The 22575-nt window shown below is 32.0% G+C and overlaps 2 protein-coding genes across 2 annotated transcripts; both read right to left on the minus strand.

The window, feature by feature from the left end:
• Nucleotides 1-658: 658 nt before the first annotated feature.
• LOC149951510 (uncharacterized) lies at nt 659-3781 on the minus strand. Its single transcript, XM_090169567.1, has 2 exons — nt 3693-3781; nt 659-1378 (listed from the first exon to the last, which is right to left on the minus strand). Exons 1-2 carry the CDS (start codon nt 3723-3725, stop codon nt 659-661), a joined length of 753 nt encoding a protein of 250 aa, XP_090025693.1. The 5' UTR covers nt 3726-3781.
• Nucleotides 3782-5605: 1824 nt separating this feature from the next.
• LOC149951511 (uncharacterized) lies at nt 5606-9081 on the minus strand. The gene is made up of 2 exons (XM_090170040.1): nt 8994-9081; nt 5606-6503 (listed from the first exon to the last, which is right to left on the minus strand). The coding sequence occupies exons 1-2, from the start codon at nt 8994-8996 to the stop codon at nt 5658-5660; spliced, it is 849 nt and encodes a 282-aa protein (XP_090026166.1). The 5' UTR covers nt 8997-9081; the 3' UTR covers nt 5606-5657.
• Nucleotides 9082-22575: the final 13494 nt, after the last annotated feature.

Consider the following 22575-nt stretch of genomic DNA (forward strand, 5'->3'; position numbering starts at 1 on the left):
ACTGATATATTTGCACCCCCGTCAATTGATTTAAATTGACTTACAGGTATAAAAGGCTTAATGAATAATGAAGTAATAATGAGAATCGTTGAAAGTTAGCACTTCCGGTAAATTGAAACCGTTTTGATATTTTTAGTTCCCGTTTTGGGCGTGGTTATTTTTCCGTAAATCACGAGCAGCCGGCAAGCTCTTAGTTAACGTTAATTAATTCTTGATATTACTGTACCTATTAAATCAATCAAATATAAGTTAATTTTAATTTAATACAGGGTTGCCACAATTTTTTAAGATTTAAATACCTTGACTATTCAATGTTTTCCCTGACCATTTACAAAGAATTTCCCAGACCTTTTTCAAATTTTAATTTGACAATTTTTAACTATAACTACTAGTGTGATTATTAGAATTAACCTAACTGTGGCAAAAATGTATTTCGTTATTGATATAAATAATGAAAATTCAACAGAATAATTTTACAGTTTAAATCTAGACCTAATAAAAAATATTGCGGATTAATACTGTACAAAAGAAATTAGCATTGCGGTTCAATAGAATAAATTAACCTGAAAACATTAGAAGCAATCAACCCCAAATTGGAATTATAGTAGGAAATAACCCAAAAAAACGGTTTAAATCAAAAAAACCTTTATTTCGAAATTCAGGCAACCTTAGATTTGACAACGGGTTGGGTCTGCTTGTACCAATAGCCAGTGCACGACCTCATTCCCAAACCGTAGCACAGAAAAGGATTAAGACCGTATTGAACTTTGACCCCTTGATTGGGAGTCATTAGCGCTTCGACGAAGCCCAAGTGACTACCGTAGCCCATTTTGATATTCTGCGGCCGGTAATTGGTGTAAAACCCACCGTTTTGTTCACCGACGGGGTAAGGCACGGGTACTGGTTTGTAATCGTGGACGTAGATTGGATAATACACTTTATTCACGTATTTGGGATAGTTAGTAGAGTAAAACTGGTCGTTGTACGGCTTGTAATTGTACTTCGTGTCGTAGTTGTAGTTGTTATAAGGGTATTTGGTATTGTAGTTGTAGAATCCAGCGGCGCTCGTAAGAGGGGAATCGGTGTACGGTCGTAACGCGCTGGGGAAACCGGTTACGCGATCTCCCTCGTAGTACGGGCGTCCACCACCGATGGCGCCACCGCCTTGGTAACCATAACCGTAACGACGATTGTCCTGATACCTTTGCGGAAGACTAGTCGCGGCTCCGGCGTAGCCGCTATCATCCGGAAGTCGAGACACTTCCGGGTATTTCCAGTCCGGGTTTCTCGCTTTCATTCGCTGGGCGTCCGTCGTCCGGTCCACTTTGCCCGTTATGGCCAAGCTAGAGTCCATTACAATGCAGACGATGCAAGCTCTCTGTCGGGATTGGAAAGGGGAATTTTACGTAATACAATAATTTAGCGTGAAAGTGGTACTGTATGAAATAACGCGTAGCGAAAGGATTGTGATTCAAGTAATATTGGGTATGAAACAAATTCGACGCTCTTTTCTAGAATTGACGGCTTTTAAAATTCATTTTGCACGTGAAAATACCTCTACATGTTATGGTCAAAAAAGCACGCAAAGAAGGCTGTGTGCCCAAGACATGTACCTGTAGTGTCGCGCGCTAAAACGTCATTTCAAAATCGTGTAGAGCGTCTCGTGCGTTTTCGCGCGAGCTCAACAAACACAAAATATGCGCGCGCTCTCTAACTTTAAAGGGAATATAACCTGCAAATCAATCTTTATGGAAGACCCATTCAATTTTTCAAATTACCCTGTACAGTGGCGCCAAACATTTTGAAAGCCAAAGGCAAGAGCGGCCAGAGCTGCAAACGTTCGTGTTCCACACCAAATACCCGAGGTTATATTCCCTTTAACTGCACGATGAATCTACCGTAATCATGTGACCTCTCGTATTTTATATAAAGAGCTATTTGATATTTCGAATTCATGGTTTTTCTACGTATTTTGGTGATAATTTTAATATGCAACTTAGATAATAAAAAGTTGAAAGTCCTAACTTTTACTATACGCCTATATTAAAATTTTGATTTATATGGAGACGAATTTCCTGTCTCGCGTAGTTTCGTGTTTACCGACCATTTAATATAGGCGTATAATGAATTAAACTATGTTCAGTATATTTCTATGGGAAATTATGAATTATTTCCAGTTTCATTTGATCTAGTGTTTAATCTAATTATTGATATTCTTTAATTAACGCGCTAAATATGAATGATTTAAAAATTCATTTTGCATTTGAAAACAGGGCTTAAATTCGGGTAATGAAACCTGATAGACTCCAACATGCGGAGGTCAATTATATTTTAGTAACTAGTCCTAATATTAGCCGTAACATGTGTCGGTTTCGGAAGCAAATTTTCTGGATGACATTAGATAACGTTAGCCTACGCTAGCAGGTGGCCGGGTTACAATGCATAGGAGGGTGGTGGCAAGCCCTGCAAGCCACGCGAGCCAACAGCTCCCTACACTAACTATTACCGTTAACCTCAACAAGTTTTTATGGAGGGGAAACCGAGGAGCTCGAGGGAAATCCCCTTAAACCAGTGGGGAGAGTACTTGCAAACTCAACGCAGAAGGAATTGTTCCGAGTTTTTCACCCGGTGCCACAAGCTGGGATCGAACCCGGCTCCTCTTGGCGAAAGTGCTAACCACTCCGCCACCCCACGATGATAGTTAGTTGAAGCAAAAGTAAATAGGGGGAGAAAGTCTGGCACTTGGGTCCAACCGCACGACGTCTTATTTGAGGGGTAAAATATTTGGGCTTCGGAAATGACTCCCCCCCCCCCCCAGCCTCTTTACAGGGACACAAAGGTATCGGTTGTACTCCGCCACGATGAAAAATAGTTCTCTATAAAATACGTGAATATTAAACTTTTGGTTTCGATAATTTGTTTAATTTAGTTCCTAAATAAAGGAGATATATGATAGAAACTAAAATGCGACATTTTAAAAATAATAACACGACTTTTGAAAAGAAATAAATCGTAACTAGAATAACGCTCACTTCAATCGTGGAGAGCGTGGCGCCATCTAAGAGCAGAGATGGGGACTAATTGGTAAATCTACGATGTTAAGGCCTAACAATTTGAAAGTTTAACTGAAATAATAGCTATAGCTACGAGCTTTTTTTGTTTATTTTACAATTGATATAGTTATTATTAATTAAAATCAACCGTTATCGAAGGAAATAATGGTCAGCATTTGACAGAGAGACTATTTGAAATCGCGAGGCGGTGACATGGTTGCCAGGGAATAAAATTAAAAAATTTCATCTTGAGCGCGGACCGGAATACCACCAACGCAGCAATGCTATCCTTATTGGTTATAAATATCACGTGATCACTAGCTCTTTAAAAAGGGTGTCAAGCATGGTGGAAGGTAAAATCTGAAGGCAGTGATAGACTTTCTCCCCCTATTTACTTTTGGTTGAAGTAATTAACGCTGTAAATTTTAAGTCATGATGCTGTAATAAAATTCGCTCCCATGGATACAGGCTTAATTTTATTGATTTGGCTATATACTTTTGCAGTAAGATATATATTATAAGCTTCTGATTAAAGTTAGTTTTTTCAAATGCAAATGCAAAAATTGAAGAATTGAAGAAAGCAAAGTACACTTTACCAGAAAGCACTATATTATTTTAAACCAAAAATGAAAGACTTACCAAAACGATATCCCAAAACTCCATGATTAGCATAATCAACGAATAATCTCGATTAAATTGAATGAAATAATTGTAAAAATCTTAACCCGATAATTTCATCTGGCGATTGAGTATTGTAAGGACAGAACGAGGCGTTGAGGTCGAGTATATGGATTAGCTTTCATTTTCAGGAGACGAAATTTGTTGGAAGTGCCCAAAATATTTCATCCACCGTTATATCCTGCTCTATTCAATCTATTGTGGGTCCTTTGGGACTGCAGTTAAACGCAGTCGGAAGCCCAAAAAATTGGAGCTGAATACGTTTGGAAATGGAGAAAAAAGCTTTACAAAAGGAAATGCTTCTATAATATGAAATATATTTATTATTATTGTTATTATGCTGATTATGGGGGCAACAAACTCTACAGAGATGATTTGAATTTTGGGGTGTTAAATGGCAGATTCGAGCCATTATTGGTGTCTGTTAAAAATGCGATTGAATAACCGTAAACAATGATGTGACCTATTTAGGGGCTCCCTTGTTATGGTAACAAACGGTATAATAGGACCTATTATATTGGGCGTTTTGTGTCATTGTATATAGGTTTGAACCCATTAATTCTTAAGTCAAGCTTTGGTCTGTGGTTGAATTTTATCAACATTGTTTTCATAATTAGCTTCTCTTTTTCTTTAAATATAACTAAATTAAAGCAGAAATTAATTTTATATTTTCATAAGTTTATAAGCCCGTATCACAGAAGTGTGTCCGTAGAGGGATAAAATGGTTTTTTAGAGTCATAGAATGAGCACACATTTTTGGTGGACTTTATACTAAATCATTAGGCTAAATATGTGCTCTTTGCTTCGTAGTCATAGTGATAATTAGTTTTTAAATTTCGTATTTTTATCGCTAGAGGTTTGAGCACGACGTCAATAGGCGAAACTATATAGTAAATTTGGTCTGAACCTATTTGTTAAAATGGTAAACAAAATAATGTGACTACCATATCACAGCCAACTTCGATTCGGTAACTCGTGTTTATAGTTGGCCGTGCGATGGTAAAGAAATAAATTATTCCTTCCAGATACTGCAGACAGCTAATTAACTTCCACTTTCTATTACAAAATGTTTTGAATAATAATAATAATTAGATAGTTTAGATGAATCGATCAAAATTTAAACAGCCATTATCCAAAGAAAATGAATAATAATTCCTATTTCCGAGGATAGATGGCGCTGCAGTTCTCCACAAAGTCACGTGACTACCATCTTTTCAGCCCCCCCTGGACTTTATAGTTTCGCCTATTCTACATTGATACGAAAATATGAGGCAGAAATATAAAAATATTTTATAATTATTATTTTAAATCATTCCCGAACAATATAAATATCTTACTTCTATATCCCAACGAATGTGAAAATATTCGTAGTATATGTTCTTATTCTTGTTTGCAGTTTTTGGTTTATTCGTAATTTTTACACTTACAAAGATTTATATTTTTGGATTATTCAGTCAAACAATAATTTATGTAAGGTCATGTAAAGTATTAGTTTAGTAATCAAAACATTATAGGTTCACAAATGTATTGAGACTATAGACTATAATAAAAAAATTAATTTACTCTTTAAAAAAAATACAAAAATACAAAAAATTAAGAAAATAGCAAAGATATAGGTAATTTTTGCTAAACATCAATATTCACATCAGTATTGTTATGACGAAAATGTCTCAACTATGAACTTAGTATTCGCCCAAGTACTCGGCCAATTTATTTTTGTTAACAGGATTTTGTCACAGACAAGTTACGCTCACACTAAACAAAAAGGACTTAGATAGGTACGCACGATCAATCAAATATCATCAATTTTTAAAACCATGAAAAAATATAAAAACGTTTTGGTATTGCACATAAAGATAAAACTTTGGTGATTATGGAATCTAAAACAAAGAAATCGCTTTCGCTTACAATTTCCGGTACCTTAAATCAACCCCACAATTGTTGTCCTTTGAGAGCCTTGAGGTTTGCTTTAGTGAGTTCCTTAACCAGGACGGGGGTGAAGGGGTACTTCATACCGCCGAAAACGACCCTGGGATGTTGCGTACTGTGTGCCCCCAACAAGTCAGCAGCCTCCTGTCCTAGGCCGTTCCCGGAAAGTCTTCTTCCGGAGTGGATCCAGAAACCCGGAAGGGTCAGCTTCTGTCCTTTGAAGATCGGTATGCCCAGCACGACGTTGTTACTACTCTCTTGAACGCTCTGATCCCCGCTGCTGGATCTTTCGTGCCCTTTCATTATTTCCTGGATGGCACGAGCTGTGCCGTGATCGACAATGGGGATTCCGGGGTGTCCTGGTCCAGCGCCATGCCATCGGACGGATGGAGCGGAGTGGGACCCCAATGGGTAGGACGGTATCGGATGAGACGCCGATGAGTAGGACGGTATCGGATGAGAGGCGGCGTGGTAACCTCCGTGGCCACCGTAGAGGCCGTTACCGCCGTACCTACCGTAATAGGAATGATGGCCCATGCCCATGCCGCCCACCCGAACTCCGGGTTCACCGTATACCGGGACTGGGCTACTGTGCATACCCAACCCTGGGCCTGTGTATCGTGGCATTCCGAAGTAGCCGCCGTGTCCTGGTTGGTGTTCGATGGGCATATGGTGACCTCCTCCACCTCCAAAGTGGGGAACGTGACCTCCCATGCCACCAAAGTGTGGCATATGTCCTCCCATTCCACCGAAGTGAGGCATATGTCCTGGAAATCCAAGACCGTGCATGGGTGGCGCCGCGTTGGACGCCATGGCTGATATTAGAAATATCGCTAATTGAAACTGAAAAAAAAAAAAGTTTTAGCGTCTTGAAATTTCGAAATTTCTTAAAACCCTCCCTAACTATAAATAAATAAATAAAAACATTTTTGTGATAAAGACCATGCTGAGACCACGGCTTATTTACACAGGTTAAAATTCAAAAGCTATATGTGGGGTACCGTTACGAACTGAAAGATGGCGGCCCATTCGAATTATGGCATTCGACGCGACATCTATCAATAAATTGTGGAAACTATTTTTTAGATAATTTTTTGTGTTTTTATGGAATTAGCGGATGTTTATTTTAGTTTCTGAAGATAATTGAAATAGCAGTGTAGAGGTAAATAATTTTGTTACATCTTCATATTGTTTATTAATTAAACAAGTCTTTGAAAAATTAGGTGGAGGCATGTGGCTTAGGTTTAATCTTGGATAAATAATAGTAGTTCCTACCTGGATATATCACTCAAGCGTTCCGCGTGCATTTACTAAGTGTTTGTTAAGGGTTCTGCCTTGTAGAAGGCTACGTGTTACGGGAGTTTCCGAAATTATCCGCTAACTTCGCCGAAGCGGCGCTGCTGTCGCAAAAGCCATTTGCTGGTCAGGTTTATTTTGAAGTGATATATCCAGGTAGGAACTACTATTATTAATCCAATTTTGAATCATATATTTTTTAATTTAGCCTAGGCTAAGCCATTTCTCATGTTTAGTAAACACACGGCTAAGCCTTGGTAAACATTTTCGCGATTTAGGAGTAGAGGCCCGTTAGTAGCGCCAACTGAATTCTAATTTTAATTATTGATAGTTAAAATATAATTTTTAAAGTACGAAAATTTTAAAACAACAATTTTGATTTAGTTATAATTAAGTTATACTTACTTTTAAAATAGTAATAATAATTAGTACTTTTTTTCACAATCCAGGTGGCGCTTGGGAAGCTATAATTCCAATATCGATAAAGGCCAGCAATACGTAACGGTTCCCCTTCTTTAGTACGTACGAAACTAAACCGATTCCTAACCTGTGTAAATAAGCCATGCTGAGACTATACGTGAGCATCATGGCCGTAATTAGCGACATTACGAGCGGATGCGGAATGCCTGAGCCAGAGATACCGGGTTTCTTTAATTGGGAACAGCGCTAGTAATTGTTTCAATATAGTTATTATCCCTAAGTACAAATAAATGCATCCTTTTAATCAATTTGTGCAAATAAAAGCCAAAACAATCATTGCAATAACAATGGTTAGTTTTCTAATCCTTTTCAAAACACAATGAAATACTTTTCCATATTTTGCCTTACAGCTAGTGCCAAGATTCTACAATTACCGACGTTTTGACAAGCTCAATTTGCAATTACCAAAGTACTACTGTTAAATACCTAACTTAATTATAATCTTCACTTTTGTATACGCCCCGGCTCGCCAGCTGTAGCCATTATCCTTACGGTTCCGTATTTAAGCTTAGAAGAAGTTTGGGCTAGCTGGCGCTAGTTACGTTTAAACAAATCCAATCGCGTGTTAGCAGACGAGTTTTGGATTTAGAGAAGCTAGCGACGTTGAATAAAAAATGAGTTCTGATTTTAAATATTTCTAATATTTCCACCGTATTTCCGAATTTTTGTATAATCCATTGTTTCCCGAAAATTCTTCCGATTTATCAGATATTTCAAGTTTTTCTCGAATATTTATGATATTTCTCGAATATTTATGATATGTTTCAAATATTTGGGATATTTCTCAAATATTTTTCTATTTCCAATATTTGTATATTTTTCAATATATTTCTGAAATTTTGTAGATAGTTCTAATACATCTCAATAGTTCTGATATTTCTTAGAAGAAATGTTCATAATTTCCGTGGATTTCAAATATATTTCTTCTGATATCCCGATATTTCAAATATATTTTTTCTGAATTCCCGATATTTCAAATATATTTTTCTGATTTCACGAGATTTCATCTATATATTTCTTTTCATTTCTCTAGATTTCAAATATTTTTCTTTCAATTTCCCGATATTTCAAATATTTTTTCTTTCAATTTCCCGATATTTCAAATATTTTTCTTTCAATTTCCCGATATTTCAAATATTTTTCTTTCAATTTCCCAATATTTCAAATATTTTTCTTTCAATTTCCCAATATTTCAAATATTTTTCTTTCAATTTATCTAGATTTCAAATATATTTCTTTCAATTTCCCGATATTTCAAATATTTTTCTTTCAATTTATCTAGATTTCAAATATATTTCTTTCAATTTCTATAGATTTGAAATATATCGTTCAATTTTCCAAGCTTTCAAATATTTTTCTTCTAAATCTAATATTTATCTGAATATCTCGATTTTGATATTAAATAATTGAAATTTATCCCTAAGTGTACACAATTCTCACTAATTATAAAATCTAGCCCCACGAATAGACTCTCAAGTCGTCTTTTAACAAAATTTAAAACGATATAATAATTTTTTAATCATATTTAACAAATTTAGATAATCCAAATCCACTTACCATTTTATATAAGCGGGCTTTATAGTAGCCAATACTGTTTAATCCAAATGCCAGAAGGAGGTGAGAGCGTGAGTGTGTCAGTGTCGCGTTGACATTGGCCGAGAATTGAGTTTCATTTCGGTCATGGTCAATCCTTTTATAGGGCTGTTCTTCTGTCTCGCAACCGATAAAGAAATGGATTTCATCCCCCCTGCTCTTCCCCCCTTTGATTCCGCCCTGAATCTTTTTCGTCGAAAAAAAAGCATACGGGGGGGGGGGACGAAACCGATTCGAGATCTTCAACTTTGTGGCTCATCCCAGTTTGCTATTTCGGTATTTGCATCCACAATGAAATTTTCTCCTACACCTCACTTCGTGGAATGTTATGGTTGCGAAACTATTTTAATTTTTACTGTTGTCGTTGTCGTAGATATTTTAAAAACCTCAAAGATCAAAAACTTAATTCATTTGTATTTCCGCTGAAGTTTTTGGTTTTTCTTTATTTAAAAATTAATTTTAATTTAAAAAATAACTCATTTCAAGATGTTACAAAATTTAAAGAAATCGAATTTTGTGCATTTCGCTTTTTTCAATGTTTTACTGAAAAGTTTGTTAATGTTTATGTTACGATTTTTTTGGATTTTACAAAAATTTTGTTGATGTTTATGTTTTGTTTTTTTTGGATTTTACAAAATTTTTTTGATGTTTATGTTTCGTTTTTTTGGATTTTACAAAAAATTTGTTGATGTTTATGTTTCGTTTTTTTTGGATTTTACAAAAATTTTGTTGATGTTTATGTTTCGTTTTTTTGGATTTTACAAAAATTTTGTTGATGTTTATGTTTCGTTTTTTTTGGATTTTACAAAAATTTTTTTGATGTTTATGTTTCGTTTTTTTGGATTTTACAAAAAATTTGTTGATGTTTATGTTTCGTTTTTTTTGGATTTTACAAAAATTTTGTTGATGTTTATGTTTCGTTTTTTTGGATTTTACAAAAATTTTGTTGATGTTTATGTTTCGTTTTTTTGGATTTTACAAAAATTTTGTTGATGTTTATGTTTCGTTTTTTTTTGGATTTTACAAAAAATTTGTTGATGTTTATGTTTCGTTTTTTTTGGATTTTACAAAAATTTTGTTGATGTTTATGTTTCGTTTTTTTTTGGATTTTACAAAAATTTTGTTGATGTTTATGTTTCGTTTTTTTTTGGATTTTACAAAAATTTTGTTGATGTTTATGTTTCGTTTTTTTTGGATTTTACAAAAATTTTGTTAATGCTTATGTTTCGTTTTTTTTGGATTTTACAAAAATTTTGTTGATGTTTATGGTATTATTGGATTTTATTAAAATTTCTGAATTTTGAAATACCAATATTAAAGGTTTTCAGATATTACATTACCAGATATGTTGGAATTAGCAGAGACAAAATAGATGGTATAAAATCAAGATTTATCCTCCTCCTTAATCTAAACCTTTTCGGTACGCCCCTGAAAACTACTTCTTCAAATAGACACCGAATGGTGAAACCAATATATGTACCCCCGAGCGACTCACTTGTTTATCACCAGCAGCTGATGTTTTTGAAAAGAGGGGGGGGGGAGGCAAGGGGAGGGGCGCTAACTACAAAACATAACACTTACAAACCAGGAAAGAAAATACGGTGGCGTCTGTGGTTTACTTTCTTTGGCTACCCCTCCTTGTTTTCGTGACAATGGAACATGATCAGAAACACTCGCATCGAAAATATGTTTTTCCTTATATTTTTCGCCTCAACGCAGTTTATACTTGAAACAAAGAAGATTTAAAAGATGCTTTCTTTTTTATCGGGGTTTATGATCCATCGACTTCTATTATCATTGTACGGTCAATAATTAATAGAGAGGTTAAGCAGGACGCTCTAGAAGTTTGAACGACAACGTCGGGAGTATTTACAGGTTTGTGTAGTGTTCGGAATTGTTTATTCATTATCCACAAATTTTCCGATTTATTTAAAAAACGTTGGTAAAAAGAATATCATTTTAACTTATTTAATTATGTTTTTTACGCAACCAAGCATTTATTTGAATAAAAGTGGTATTTACTTAAATAATTGTTTGTTTTATTTAAATAATAGGCTTATTCACTTTCGATTATTTAAAAATTTTACAATTTTTATTCAACTTTAACCAATATATTGGTTATTTAAATAAATATTATATAAATATAGCCGAGCTTATTTTATTCATGGATAAAAATTAATTGACTGCCGAATTTAATAAATTTCATTAAAATTGGTTAAGCGCGCTTTCACTTTGACTGCTAAGGAAAAATTTTACAGTTACAAAATATAAATTTAACACAGTTTAGAAATGTTTGCTAAACCCGGGTACATGACGAAAATTAAAAAAAACGTTTAACCAATACTAAAACGCGCTTTGAACATTGTCAAACATTGGTTTTCGTGTACCTGTTTTACTTTAAATGTGTCTCAGTTTTCGCGAATAATATACAAGGCTTAGCAGCATTTAAATTTAAACCAGTGTTTACGTTTCTAGAAAAGGAACAAATTGCCATAATTATCTTTCGATTTGATGAACAGGAAAATTGTAAGTTTCAGCTATAAATATTATACTACGTGTCAAATAAGCTCGACCTAAATGAGTATAAACACAGATCGCTCTGGCTAACTTCTCTATTGAATATTTTGAGATAATCGGCCGAAGATGAGGGGAAAGGTAAAACGACACAGGCATGTTCTTCAATCGTGTTGGAAGACGGCAGTTTCACGGAACCAATGAGACACCGGCTCAATTTGATTGATTTATAAGGGGAGGAACTTACTGGTAGAACGTGCACGAGAAACGCTAAAATTCGTCTCAACGTAGTATGAGTAAATGCATTCTTAGTACGATGCAGTAAAAAAAGATATTGAGCTTTTCATTGTAACCGGGGTTGAGCTGTACGAATAAATTTCGCTATTTTTTCAAGTACGATTTACTCTGTGTAGGGTCTGACGTCGTTCCGAAAATAAATTATATTATTGTTTATATTGCTTTTATCCTCACTGTGGTGGTCGTGTTGGATTTAAAGACGTTTTTTTATCAAATGAACTATTTTGTTGATACTATAAGATACTACACTTTGATCTTGGCCAAATGACCAATACTATATAATTGGCCAAAAAAAATTACACTTTTATGAAATGAACTATTTTGTTGATACTAAACGATACTACACTTTGATCTTAGCCAAATGATAAATAATATTTAATTGGTACAAAATTAACAATTTTATATATTGAACTATTTTGTAGATACTAAAAGATACTACACTTTGATCTTAGCCAAATGATAAATAATATTTAATTGGCACAAAAATTAAAAATTTTATATATTGAACTATTTTGTAGATACTAAAAGATACTACACGTTGATCTAAGCCAAATGATAAATAATATTTAATTGGCACAAAAATTAACAATTTTATATATTGAACTATTTTGTAGATACTAAAAGATACCACACTTTGATCTTAGCCAAATGATAAATAATATTTAATTGGCACAAAAATTAACAATTTTATATATTGAACTATTTTGTAGATACTAAAAGATACTACACTTTGATCTTAGCCAAATGATAAATAATATTTAATTGGCACAAAAATTAACAATTTTATATATTGAACTATTTTGTAGATACTAAAAGATACCACACTTTGATCTTAGCCAAATGATAAATAATATTTAATTGGCACAAAAATTAAAAATTTTATATATTGAACTATTTTGTAGATACTAAAAGATACTACACGTTGATCTAAGCCAAATGATAAATAATATTTAATTGGCACAAAAATTAACAATTTTATATATTGAACTATTTTGTAGATACTAAAAGATACCACACTTTGATCTTAGCCAAATGATAAATAATATTTAATTGGCACAAAAATTAACAATTTTATATATTGAACTATTTTGTAGATACTAAAAGATACTACACTTTGATCTTAGCCAAATGATAAATAATATTTAATTGGTACAAAAATTAACAATTTTATATATTGAACTATTTTGTAGATACTAAAAGATACTACACTTTGATCTTAGCCAAATGATAAATAATATTTAATTGGCACAAAAATTAACAATTTTATATATTGAGCTATTTTGTAGATACTAAAAGATACCACACTTTGATCTTAGCCAAATGATAAATAATATTTAATTGGCACAAAAATTAACAATTTTATATATTGAACTATTTTGTAGATACTAAAAGATACAACACTTTGAACTTGGTCAAAAGACCAATAATATTTAATTGGCCAAAAAATTAAATATTATTTGAAGTTAACTATTTTATTTATGTAAAAAGATACTACACTTTGATCTTAACAAAATAACGAAGAAGCTTTTATTACAATTAAAAAATGATTTACACAAATTCATCTACTTTGATTAACCGAACAATGAAAAACGGTATTATACAATTTAAAAAATGTTTTATTTATTTTATTTTAGTGAAAGATACTACACTTTTGACTCAGCCAAATTACGAAAAAACATATTAAATTTAAGAAAAATAGTGGAGAAGATATAACACTAATTTTCATTTTGTTGAAATGAAATAATTAATTAATTAATTTGGAGGAATCAGTACAGTCACTTTTATTAATAATTAAAAAAATACTAATTGTCAATCAAAAGTCAAAATGTAGATAGTAACTGCGAACGTTCGAATTCAAAGAAGCAAGAAGTACTCCCTATAAGCCACTCTGACAATCTCAATTCAAAAAATATACAGTAACGCCATCTTGCGGGGCTCATTTTAAAATGTTTATTTATTGGCTGATTATTATTATAATTGAGACTGTACTATTTTGCTATTTATAATAAATAAATAGAGGAATATTTTATTTATTAAAGTAATATTTGTAACTTTGTATTAAAAATAATAAAATAAAAATAAAAAATTGACGTACAAGATTATCCCTAATCAATTTGATGAAAGCAAAGCTAAATGAAAGTTGCGTTAAAAATAAATAATTTAAGCTATTATGTATTTATTTTGGTCCCAAATTCGTTTTAAATTTACAAAGCAATAAAATTACTAGCCTTCGTATAAAATCGTGCTCTCGGCGTTTCTAAGGTTTCTATAATTTTCACGTTTTCAGGGAAGAAAATAGGTGCTATACAATTTACAAAATGAAGGGTTTAGATCATGCTGATGGGCACCTTTTAAAATATTGTTAAATCCCTCACTCCACCTCATTTCCGTTTTTCAAATGATAAACTCAAACTCATCTCCTCTCACCATCATATTTCAGCTCTTGTTCTCTCCACGGATTACACTGATTAATCAAAATCTCCCATATTCCAATTATTTTCCTTGGTTTTATCTCCTCTAGTGCTATTCTCACTAAAATTAATACTTTTTGAAGCTTCGCTCGTGTCACCTCCTCTCCTTTGGAAGCCGAACTCATCTAACCTCCTCTCTTTTCGTAAGCTTGGTCCGTCTCGCCTAGTTCTCTTTTTGAAACTTTTCCGATCTCACCTCCTCTCTTTTGGAAGCTTGGCTCAACTCGCCTCCTCTCTTTTGGAAACTTGTCCCATCTCATCTCCTCTCTTTTGGAAGCTTGGCTCAACTCGCCTCCTCTCTTTTGGAAACTTGTCCCATCTCATCTCCTCTCTTTTGGAAGCTTGGCTCAACTCGCCTCCTCTCTTTTGGAAACTTGTCCCATCTCATCTCCTCTCTTTTGGAAGCTTGGCTCAACTCGCCTCCTCTCTTTTGGAAACTTGTCCCATCTCATCTCCTCTCTTTTGGAAGCTTGTCTGATTTCGCCTTCTTTCTTTTGGAAACTTAGCTCAACTCACCTCCTCTCTTTTGGAAATTTGGCTCAGCTCTCTCCTCTCTTTTGGAAACTTGTCCCATCTCATCTCCTCTCTTTTGGAAGCTTGGCTCAACTCGCCTCCTCTCTTTTGGAAACTTGTCCCATCTCATCTCCTCTCTTTTGGAAGCTTGGCTCAACTCGCCTCCTCTCTTTTGGAAACTTGTCCCATCTCATCTCCTCTCTTTTGGAAGCTTGTCTGATTTCGCCTTCTTTCTTTTGGAAACTTAGCTCAACTCACCTCCTCTCTTTTGGAAATTTGGCTCAGCTCTCTCCTCTCTTTTGAAAACTTGGCTCAACTCACCTCCTCTCTTTTGGAAGCTTGGCTCAACTCGCCTCCTCTCTTTTGGAAACTTGTCCCATCTCATCTCCTCTCTTTTGGAAGCTTGTCTGATTTCGCCTCCTCTCTTTTAGAAACTTGGCTCAACTCACCTCCTCTCTTTTGGAAACTTGGCTCAACTCACCTCCTCTCTTTTGAAAACTTGGCTCAACTCGCCTCCTCTCTTTTAGAAACTTGGCTCCACTCACCTCCTCTCTTTTGGAAACTGGGCTCAACTCAACTCCTCTTTTTTGTAAATTTGACTCATATCACATCTTCTCAGTTGCTCTCACTGATCTCACATTGAGAGGAGAGTGCCCATCACTGAATTCACGCGAGCAGACCGGTGAGGTAGATTCGCACGTTCTTAGTAACCTAAATAAATTCTTGTTGATACGGAATAGGGGGATAGGATAGCATGGCGTTAATAATCATAATAATAATAATAATAATATATCGTTGAAAAAACGGAACGTTCCAGTTTCAATGGCAACAAATAAATAGCGCTAGGCCTTGGCAATGAACGTTTCCAGACGTCGGAGATTATATCCTTCCTACCCCCTCCTCCTACTTCTGAAGACAGGTAAAAGGTATAAAAAGTGCGATCCAATTTTCTCCCCGTGAAAGAAAAAATAAACAAAACACTAAACACTTCAAACGCGATTCTTTTTAAGGTGGCCAACTTGAAAATAGGAACCGGTTGGACCATAAATAATGGCCCTCTTTTCTATTCTGATTTTATTTCGTGGTCTAAAATAGCCCAACAATTTATACTAGGTCATTTTACGTCGCTATTTCAACTTGCGAAGAAATGTAACCTTACTAGGATTTAGTACAATCTACCAAGCGCGTAACTATCGTGTGTTGATTGGTTCAATTTTAGGGCTGTGCGAGTAGTGGATTCAGGTAATCGAGTCGGGTATCGACTACGAAATTTTTTTCATCGAGTATTCGAGTCGAGTAATCGAGTGCTTGATTAAGGGGCAATTTTCTCTTATTCGAGTCAAGTAATTCAGAAAAAACCTCGAGTAATATTTTTAACGAGTCGTGTTATTGAGTACTTGATTAGGAGCTGGTTTTATTCAAGTAATTAGGAAATTAAATTTGAAATTAGTATAAACTAACTTTCAATGCTGAAAAATATTCCTTTAATTTAAATTAACCACAGCTTTAGTGATCGATTACCAAGGTCATTTGGTACTCGATAATCGACGAGTATTTTCCAATTACTTATTTGAGCTCCAGTTCGAGTACTTGACCTCAAAAAATGCCGAGTAATCGATGATGTTCGAGTACTCAAACAGCCCTATTCAATTTCAATGGTGGATGTCTTGAGCTATGTTTAACAGCATATCCGACAAAGTTACTACACTCTGATCTTAATCAAGTGATAAATTCTTCTTCAATTTCAAAACAGTTGTTTTTACGAAGTCATACATTTTGTTGATGCTAAAGGATACTACGCTTTGATCTTAGACTAACGACGAAAAAGATAATTCCTAAATTTAAAGAAAATGATTTCATCTATTGTGTCGGTGACAAAAGTTTACTACACTTTGATCTTTATCCAAAGACGACGAACCATATTATTAAATTTAAAAAAAATCTATTTTATACCAAATCACTTTAAAACAACAACATCCACTTCTTGTACAATAAAAGTTTTATTTTTAAAAACGACAACTATAGTTTCGTTGCCCCTTCGGGAACATCATCACCTTGTTTTTAAGTTATTTTATGTACAAGTGTCTTTATTAATTTTAATTATACCAAATGATTTATGTCATTTGATTCTAAAAGATACTACACTTTAATCTTTGTCAAACTAGGAAGAAGATTATTATTAAATTTCAAATTATGTTTTATAAACGGTAATTCATTTCGTTGATGCTAAGAGTTACTACACTTTGATAGTATTCAAAAAATTAAGCCGTTTATTCAAAAAATTTACAAAAATAAAATTATATTTTGTCGATGCTACACTTTGATCTTTTAATAAATTTCAATATTGTTTTTAATTTGATGTATTTTTATGATCTGGAACACTTTGATCTTAAACAAACGACAAACCGAATTATGACAAGCATTCAATTTCAATAAAAATTGAAAAAAAAACCCTAGAAAATATTTTAGAAAATTTATTTAAGTTTCTCAAAACGTATATTACAGAATTGTACCAAAACAGAAAAAGAAAGTTGAGAAATAAGATTATTGTGATGGAAAGAACTATAAATATAAAACAATATTGACACTTTTAAACTTTTTTTGTTATAGAAACGATGTTTCAAATGTTCTGTAGAGAAAGGTAAATAAAAACTCAACAAAAAGGTGAGTCATTCGATTTACAATTAATATTGATCTTATAGGTGCAAATAAAACTGAAATTAAGTTAAAGAATTATTTTCTTTCGGGCCAAAACGAGGACCTAGAAATTTTTGAACCTTTTTTGCGAAACCAAAATTAGAATTCAAAACCTGTTTTATATTTTTTACTTGTTGCACTCGTAAAACTAATTTTAACGTACAGATTACACGATCGCGTATTGCTTCAAATAGCTTTTGCAATTTCAAATTCAGTAGTTAATTAGATATAACGTATTACAGTTATTTCCTTAAAGCCATATCAAGGTTGAGTGATTTAAAGCACACACTGATTTAAAACAAGCGGTTTTTAAGCTAAAAGATTTTGTTTCTGAAAAAAAAAAGGGTTTTTCCAACAACAAAATTATTTCCAAAATTGGGCACTTTTTGTAACCAGATTTCAACTAAAAAGCCTAGTTTTTTCTCTCCAAAACTCGATTATATTTCATTTACCTAAAAATCACCAAAACTATTGTTTAGCTCTAAAGTAATAATCATACTATAAAGGTAGTTTTTTTTATATAGAAAAGTTGAATAAACGTTTTTTTTTACTGTAACTATAAATCACAGTTTGATTGCATTAAAAATATTAAGTATGGTACCTAAATGAATTTTATCAGAGTTTTAAGATTTCCAAGTAGCAAATTATCAAAATCTACCGAATCAAATAAGAAATTAAATATGGTTTTAAGCCTTATGTTTTGTTGAGTCTCCTTATTTAAAACATAACAATTTTTACATATTTCTTTACGCCCTTGCTAATGCTATCATTATAAAATAAACTTGATCTTGACTTTCCTGGTTCAATAAAATTATATAAATTTTTATAGACGAAGCTTTCAAGTTTCCTAAAGAAATGATTACATATAATTTGAGATTATTTTTTTTGAAGTCAATGGTTTCAGTCGAACCCTTTTCGCCGCGTAATAAGGCTGCTCTATTTTCCTTTATTTTTAAATATTGTATTTGGCACGAGCTCGAATAGCTTTGGTTTCTTGTTATTCACCACCCTCACACGAATTTTTCTTTTGAGTTAAATTAATTATACCGCTATGTAAACAATTCATGGCGTGCCCGTCAACAAAAAAAATACGGCCTTCTTTAAATATTGACCTGATTCCGTTCACACAGCGGCTGGTTTCGTTGACTGTCAGCTCGTTATTAAATTAACGTGAACAAACCACGTTTTTAAAATATGAGCATAAAGAATTTATTTGTGAAAATGTCGTTGTCAAACGCGGTTATATAGTCTTTTAGGGTTTTTCCCCGTTGCATTTTACCGCCTTTTTTACCCCTAGCTTTTCTTTGTTTTACCTAGGACTAAAAAACTCTTTATAATATTCCACAAGAAAAAAATTAATAAGTTTAAAGACCAAAACACGGCTTCAAATTACTACTTAAAATTTACTTAAAAATCCATCGTTTCGAAGGAATTACTAATCGTCTTTAAATATCCATGAAGAAGGAAAAAATAGCTTCGTTCAATTTTTAAATACATTTTATTGGCATTTAACATTTTAACGGAAGAAAATCTTTGTTTAGGTAAAAAATAATTAAAAATACATCCTGTAAAACCGAATTTGAGGTTTTAAATAACTTAAATGACATTTTTTCCATTTTCTTTATCTTTTATAAGTTATATATATGATTTAAACTTTACTTACATGTTTTAAAACGTAATATTTATTTTCAAAAGGTTAATTTTATTTATCAAAACGTTAATTTTATTTATCAAAACGTTAATTTTATTTATCAAAACGTTAATTTTATTTATCAAAACGTTAATTTTATTTATCAAAACGTTAATTTTATTTATCAAAACGTTAATTTTATTTATCAAAACGTTAATTTTATTTATCAAAACGTTAATTTTATTTATCAAAACGTTAATTTTATTTATCAAAACGTTAATTTTATTTATCCAAACGTTAATTTTATTTATCCAAACGTTAATTTTATTTATCAAAACGTTAATTTTATTTATCAAAACGTTAATTTTATTTATCAAAACGTTAATTTTATTTATCAAAACGTTAATTTTATTTATCAAAACGTTAATTTTATTTATCAAAACGTTAATTTTATTTATCAAAACGTTAATTTTGTTTATCAAAACGTTAATTTTATTTATCAAAACGTTAATTTTATTTATCAAAACGTTAATTTTATTTATCAAAACGTTAATTTTATTTATCAAAACGTTAATTTTATTTATCAAAACGAATTTTATTTATCAAAACATTAATTTTATTTATCAAAACGTTAATTTTATTTATCAAAACGTTAATTTCATTTATCAAAACGTTAATTTTATTTATCAAAACGTTAATTTCATTTATCAAAACGTTAATTTTATTTATCAAAACTTTAATATTAATTTTCAAAACCTTAATAATAGCTTTCAAAACAATATTTATTTTCAAATCGTTAATATTAGTTTACAAAAAGTTAATAATAGTTTTCAAACCGTTAATATTAATTTACAAAAAGTTAATAATAGTTTTCAAAACATTAATAATAGTTTTCAAAACGTTAATAACAGTTTTCAAAACATAAATAATAGTTTTCGAAATGATAATATTAATTTTCAAAATTTTAATATATTTTTTCAAAACGTTATTATTTATTTTAAAACGTTATTATTTATTTTCAAAACGTTATTATTTATTTTCAAAACGTTATTATTTATTTTCAAAACGTTATTATTTATTTTCAAAACGTTATTATTTATTTTCAAAACGTTATTATTTATTTTCAAAACGTTAATATTAATTTTCATATTTTGGCCACTTTACTTAATTATTACTTTCGGAAAAATTAATAATTTTATTTAAACTTCAATAACATTTTGTCAAATTAATCAATATTCTTGGAACCTTAACACTATAAATAAAAGTTTAATAATATTGTTTGAAATCTTCATTGTTTTTAATCTATTTTTGAAAACTTAAATATAATTTTTTTATACATAATAAGATTTTTTTGATAATTATTTTTTTAAAGCAATATAAATTAACTTAACGACTAACCGCATTTCAAATCCGAAATTTAAAAAAATGTCTTAAACCAACGCGGTTTCCAAAACAGAACTAAACCAAACCGATTTATTCGAAATATTATAAAACAAAACTTTTTCACCGTTTCCAATATCTATAAATAAACTAAACAGGTGTTGTTCAATCACGATAACAGATGGAGCTTTCCGATTAAAATTCCACAATTGAAAAAATCCTGCCGCCCGTATATGCTCTTTTTTATCGACATGATAATCCTAATCGGACAATCTTCAACTTATTCTAAAATTAAGACCGTGGCTGGCCATATTTTATACGTAAAAGTAGAGCGACTTTGGGAACACACTCTATCTTACGTATAAAACAACCCTGTCACACTGTAAACTAAAAAATTTGTTCACTTTCAAAAACCCGTCCGCTAAATATTCGGAAAAAAATTACCGATTTCAAAAGACATTTTTCACACGCTAAAAAAATTAAATACAAAATCTGACATTTGATGGTAAAATCTTCCCTCTTACGCCGTTTAATTCTTTCTTTGAAACTACGTTTTTGGGACAATAAATTTTTAAGGTAGTTTTTTTTTTAAGAAAAACACTTCAAAAGTGGTTTTATTAAATTCAATCCGTGTTCAGATGACCTGCTAGCTCAGTTAAATGCTATTGAATTTTCATACTAAACTCCCCAAATTACATTTGATGCTTCAAAATGAAAACTTAAATCAAATTTTCACGCTCAATCGTTTTTTTTTTTAAATACTGAGTTTTTAGTGACACCAAAATTTATACCGAATTCGTGTACGATGAATAGGTGTATTTTTTTTTTTGGAAAAAAATATATTTTTTATAACGTTCTATTTTATTACAAAAACTAGCCCTTGTCAGTTTTAAGAAAAAGTTGTTAATATGATATTTTTCAAATGAAGGATGTTCTATTTTATCCTGTTTGCGGGTTTGAGATTCTTGGTTTAGTTTTTTGATTGACTGATAAATATTTTAATGTTATACATATTTTTCCCGGTACTGTCGTCTAACTTTCTTCTTTTTATTACATATTCTAATACTATGACAAATATCAGGTGTCATAGAAACTGGGCTAACTCAATAAAGTTCTACGAGGAGTATCTCCCAGGATCCCCCATTTATATGTTTCGTGAGTCGCTTTGTTCGCACTACTCTTTGAATGACCACCTTGGATGTCTGCTGGAAAATCTATTATGCTGTCTCGGGTTATTGACGTGTTAATGTCAGCTAAATTACAGCTGCCATATTGTACTGACAATATCTTTTCAATTTTATTTTATCTATTTTGGTTACCCTGACAATTATTATATTGAATTTGTCAAAGTTACATTTTTCATAAAATATTCAATTAGACGTTTTGTATCACAATTCAATTTAGAAATGACTACTTTCCTACTACTTGTCGTCGTTATGGTCAAATTACCCCCTTCCCTATAGAAAATTGTTACTAGATAATTCTAGATTCATAAGTAACGTAGCAAGCATAAGTATGGCACTTCGTATTCTAACGACGCTAATATTAGTCTAGCTGATTATTATTATTGTAATTATATTTTTCAAAAATAGTCTGTTTCGCCAAAGACCATATAAATTATTACGTGACTAAGGACTGAGAACTCCTCGCAAGAGCTGTTACTAGTCCTTAAAAGTATCAGTTAATGGTGGACTAGAAATGGATGCCGAATGTCTATTTGACGGATCAGCGCCAAGGTTTATTCAAAATTGACACGCTTTCAACAATGAAAATAACGTTTATTTTTGCAAAATAATGATAAATTATTGAACCGACATATTACATTTGACTATTATGAATACTCGTTAGGTTTGAGACGCTCGTATTTATCTCCTAGCAAAGGATTATAAAATTAGCGAATAAATAAATTAGTTCATTATGAAAAGGGATAAAAAAGCTAAACCCTAAACAAATTTGAAGAAAATTAAAAACTTACAAATAGCTCGTACTACTAGGTCTTAATTTAGTTTTTTACTCATAGATCTATTTGTCCCGAATTTCGCGT

Source organism: Leiobunum rupestre, chromosome 3, assembly GCF_980474605.1.
Source record: "Leiobunum rupestre chromosome 3, qqLeiRupe1.1.hap1, whole genome shotgun sequence".
Classification (NCBI taxonomy): domain Eukaryota; kingdom Metazoa; phylum Arthropoda; class Arachnida; order Opiliones; family Sclerosomatidae; genus Leiobunum; species Leiobunum rupestre.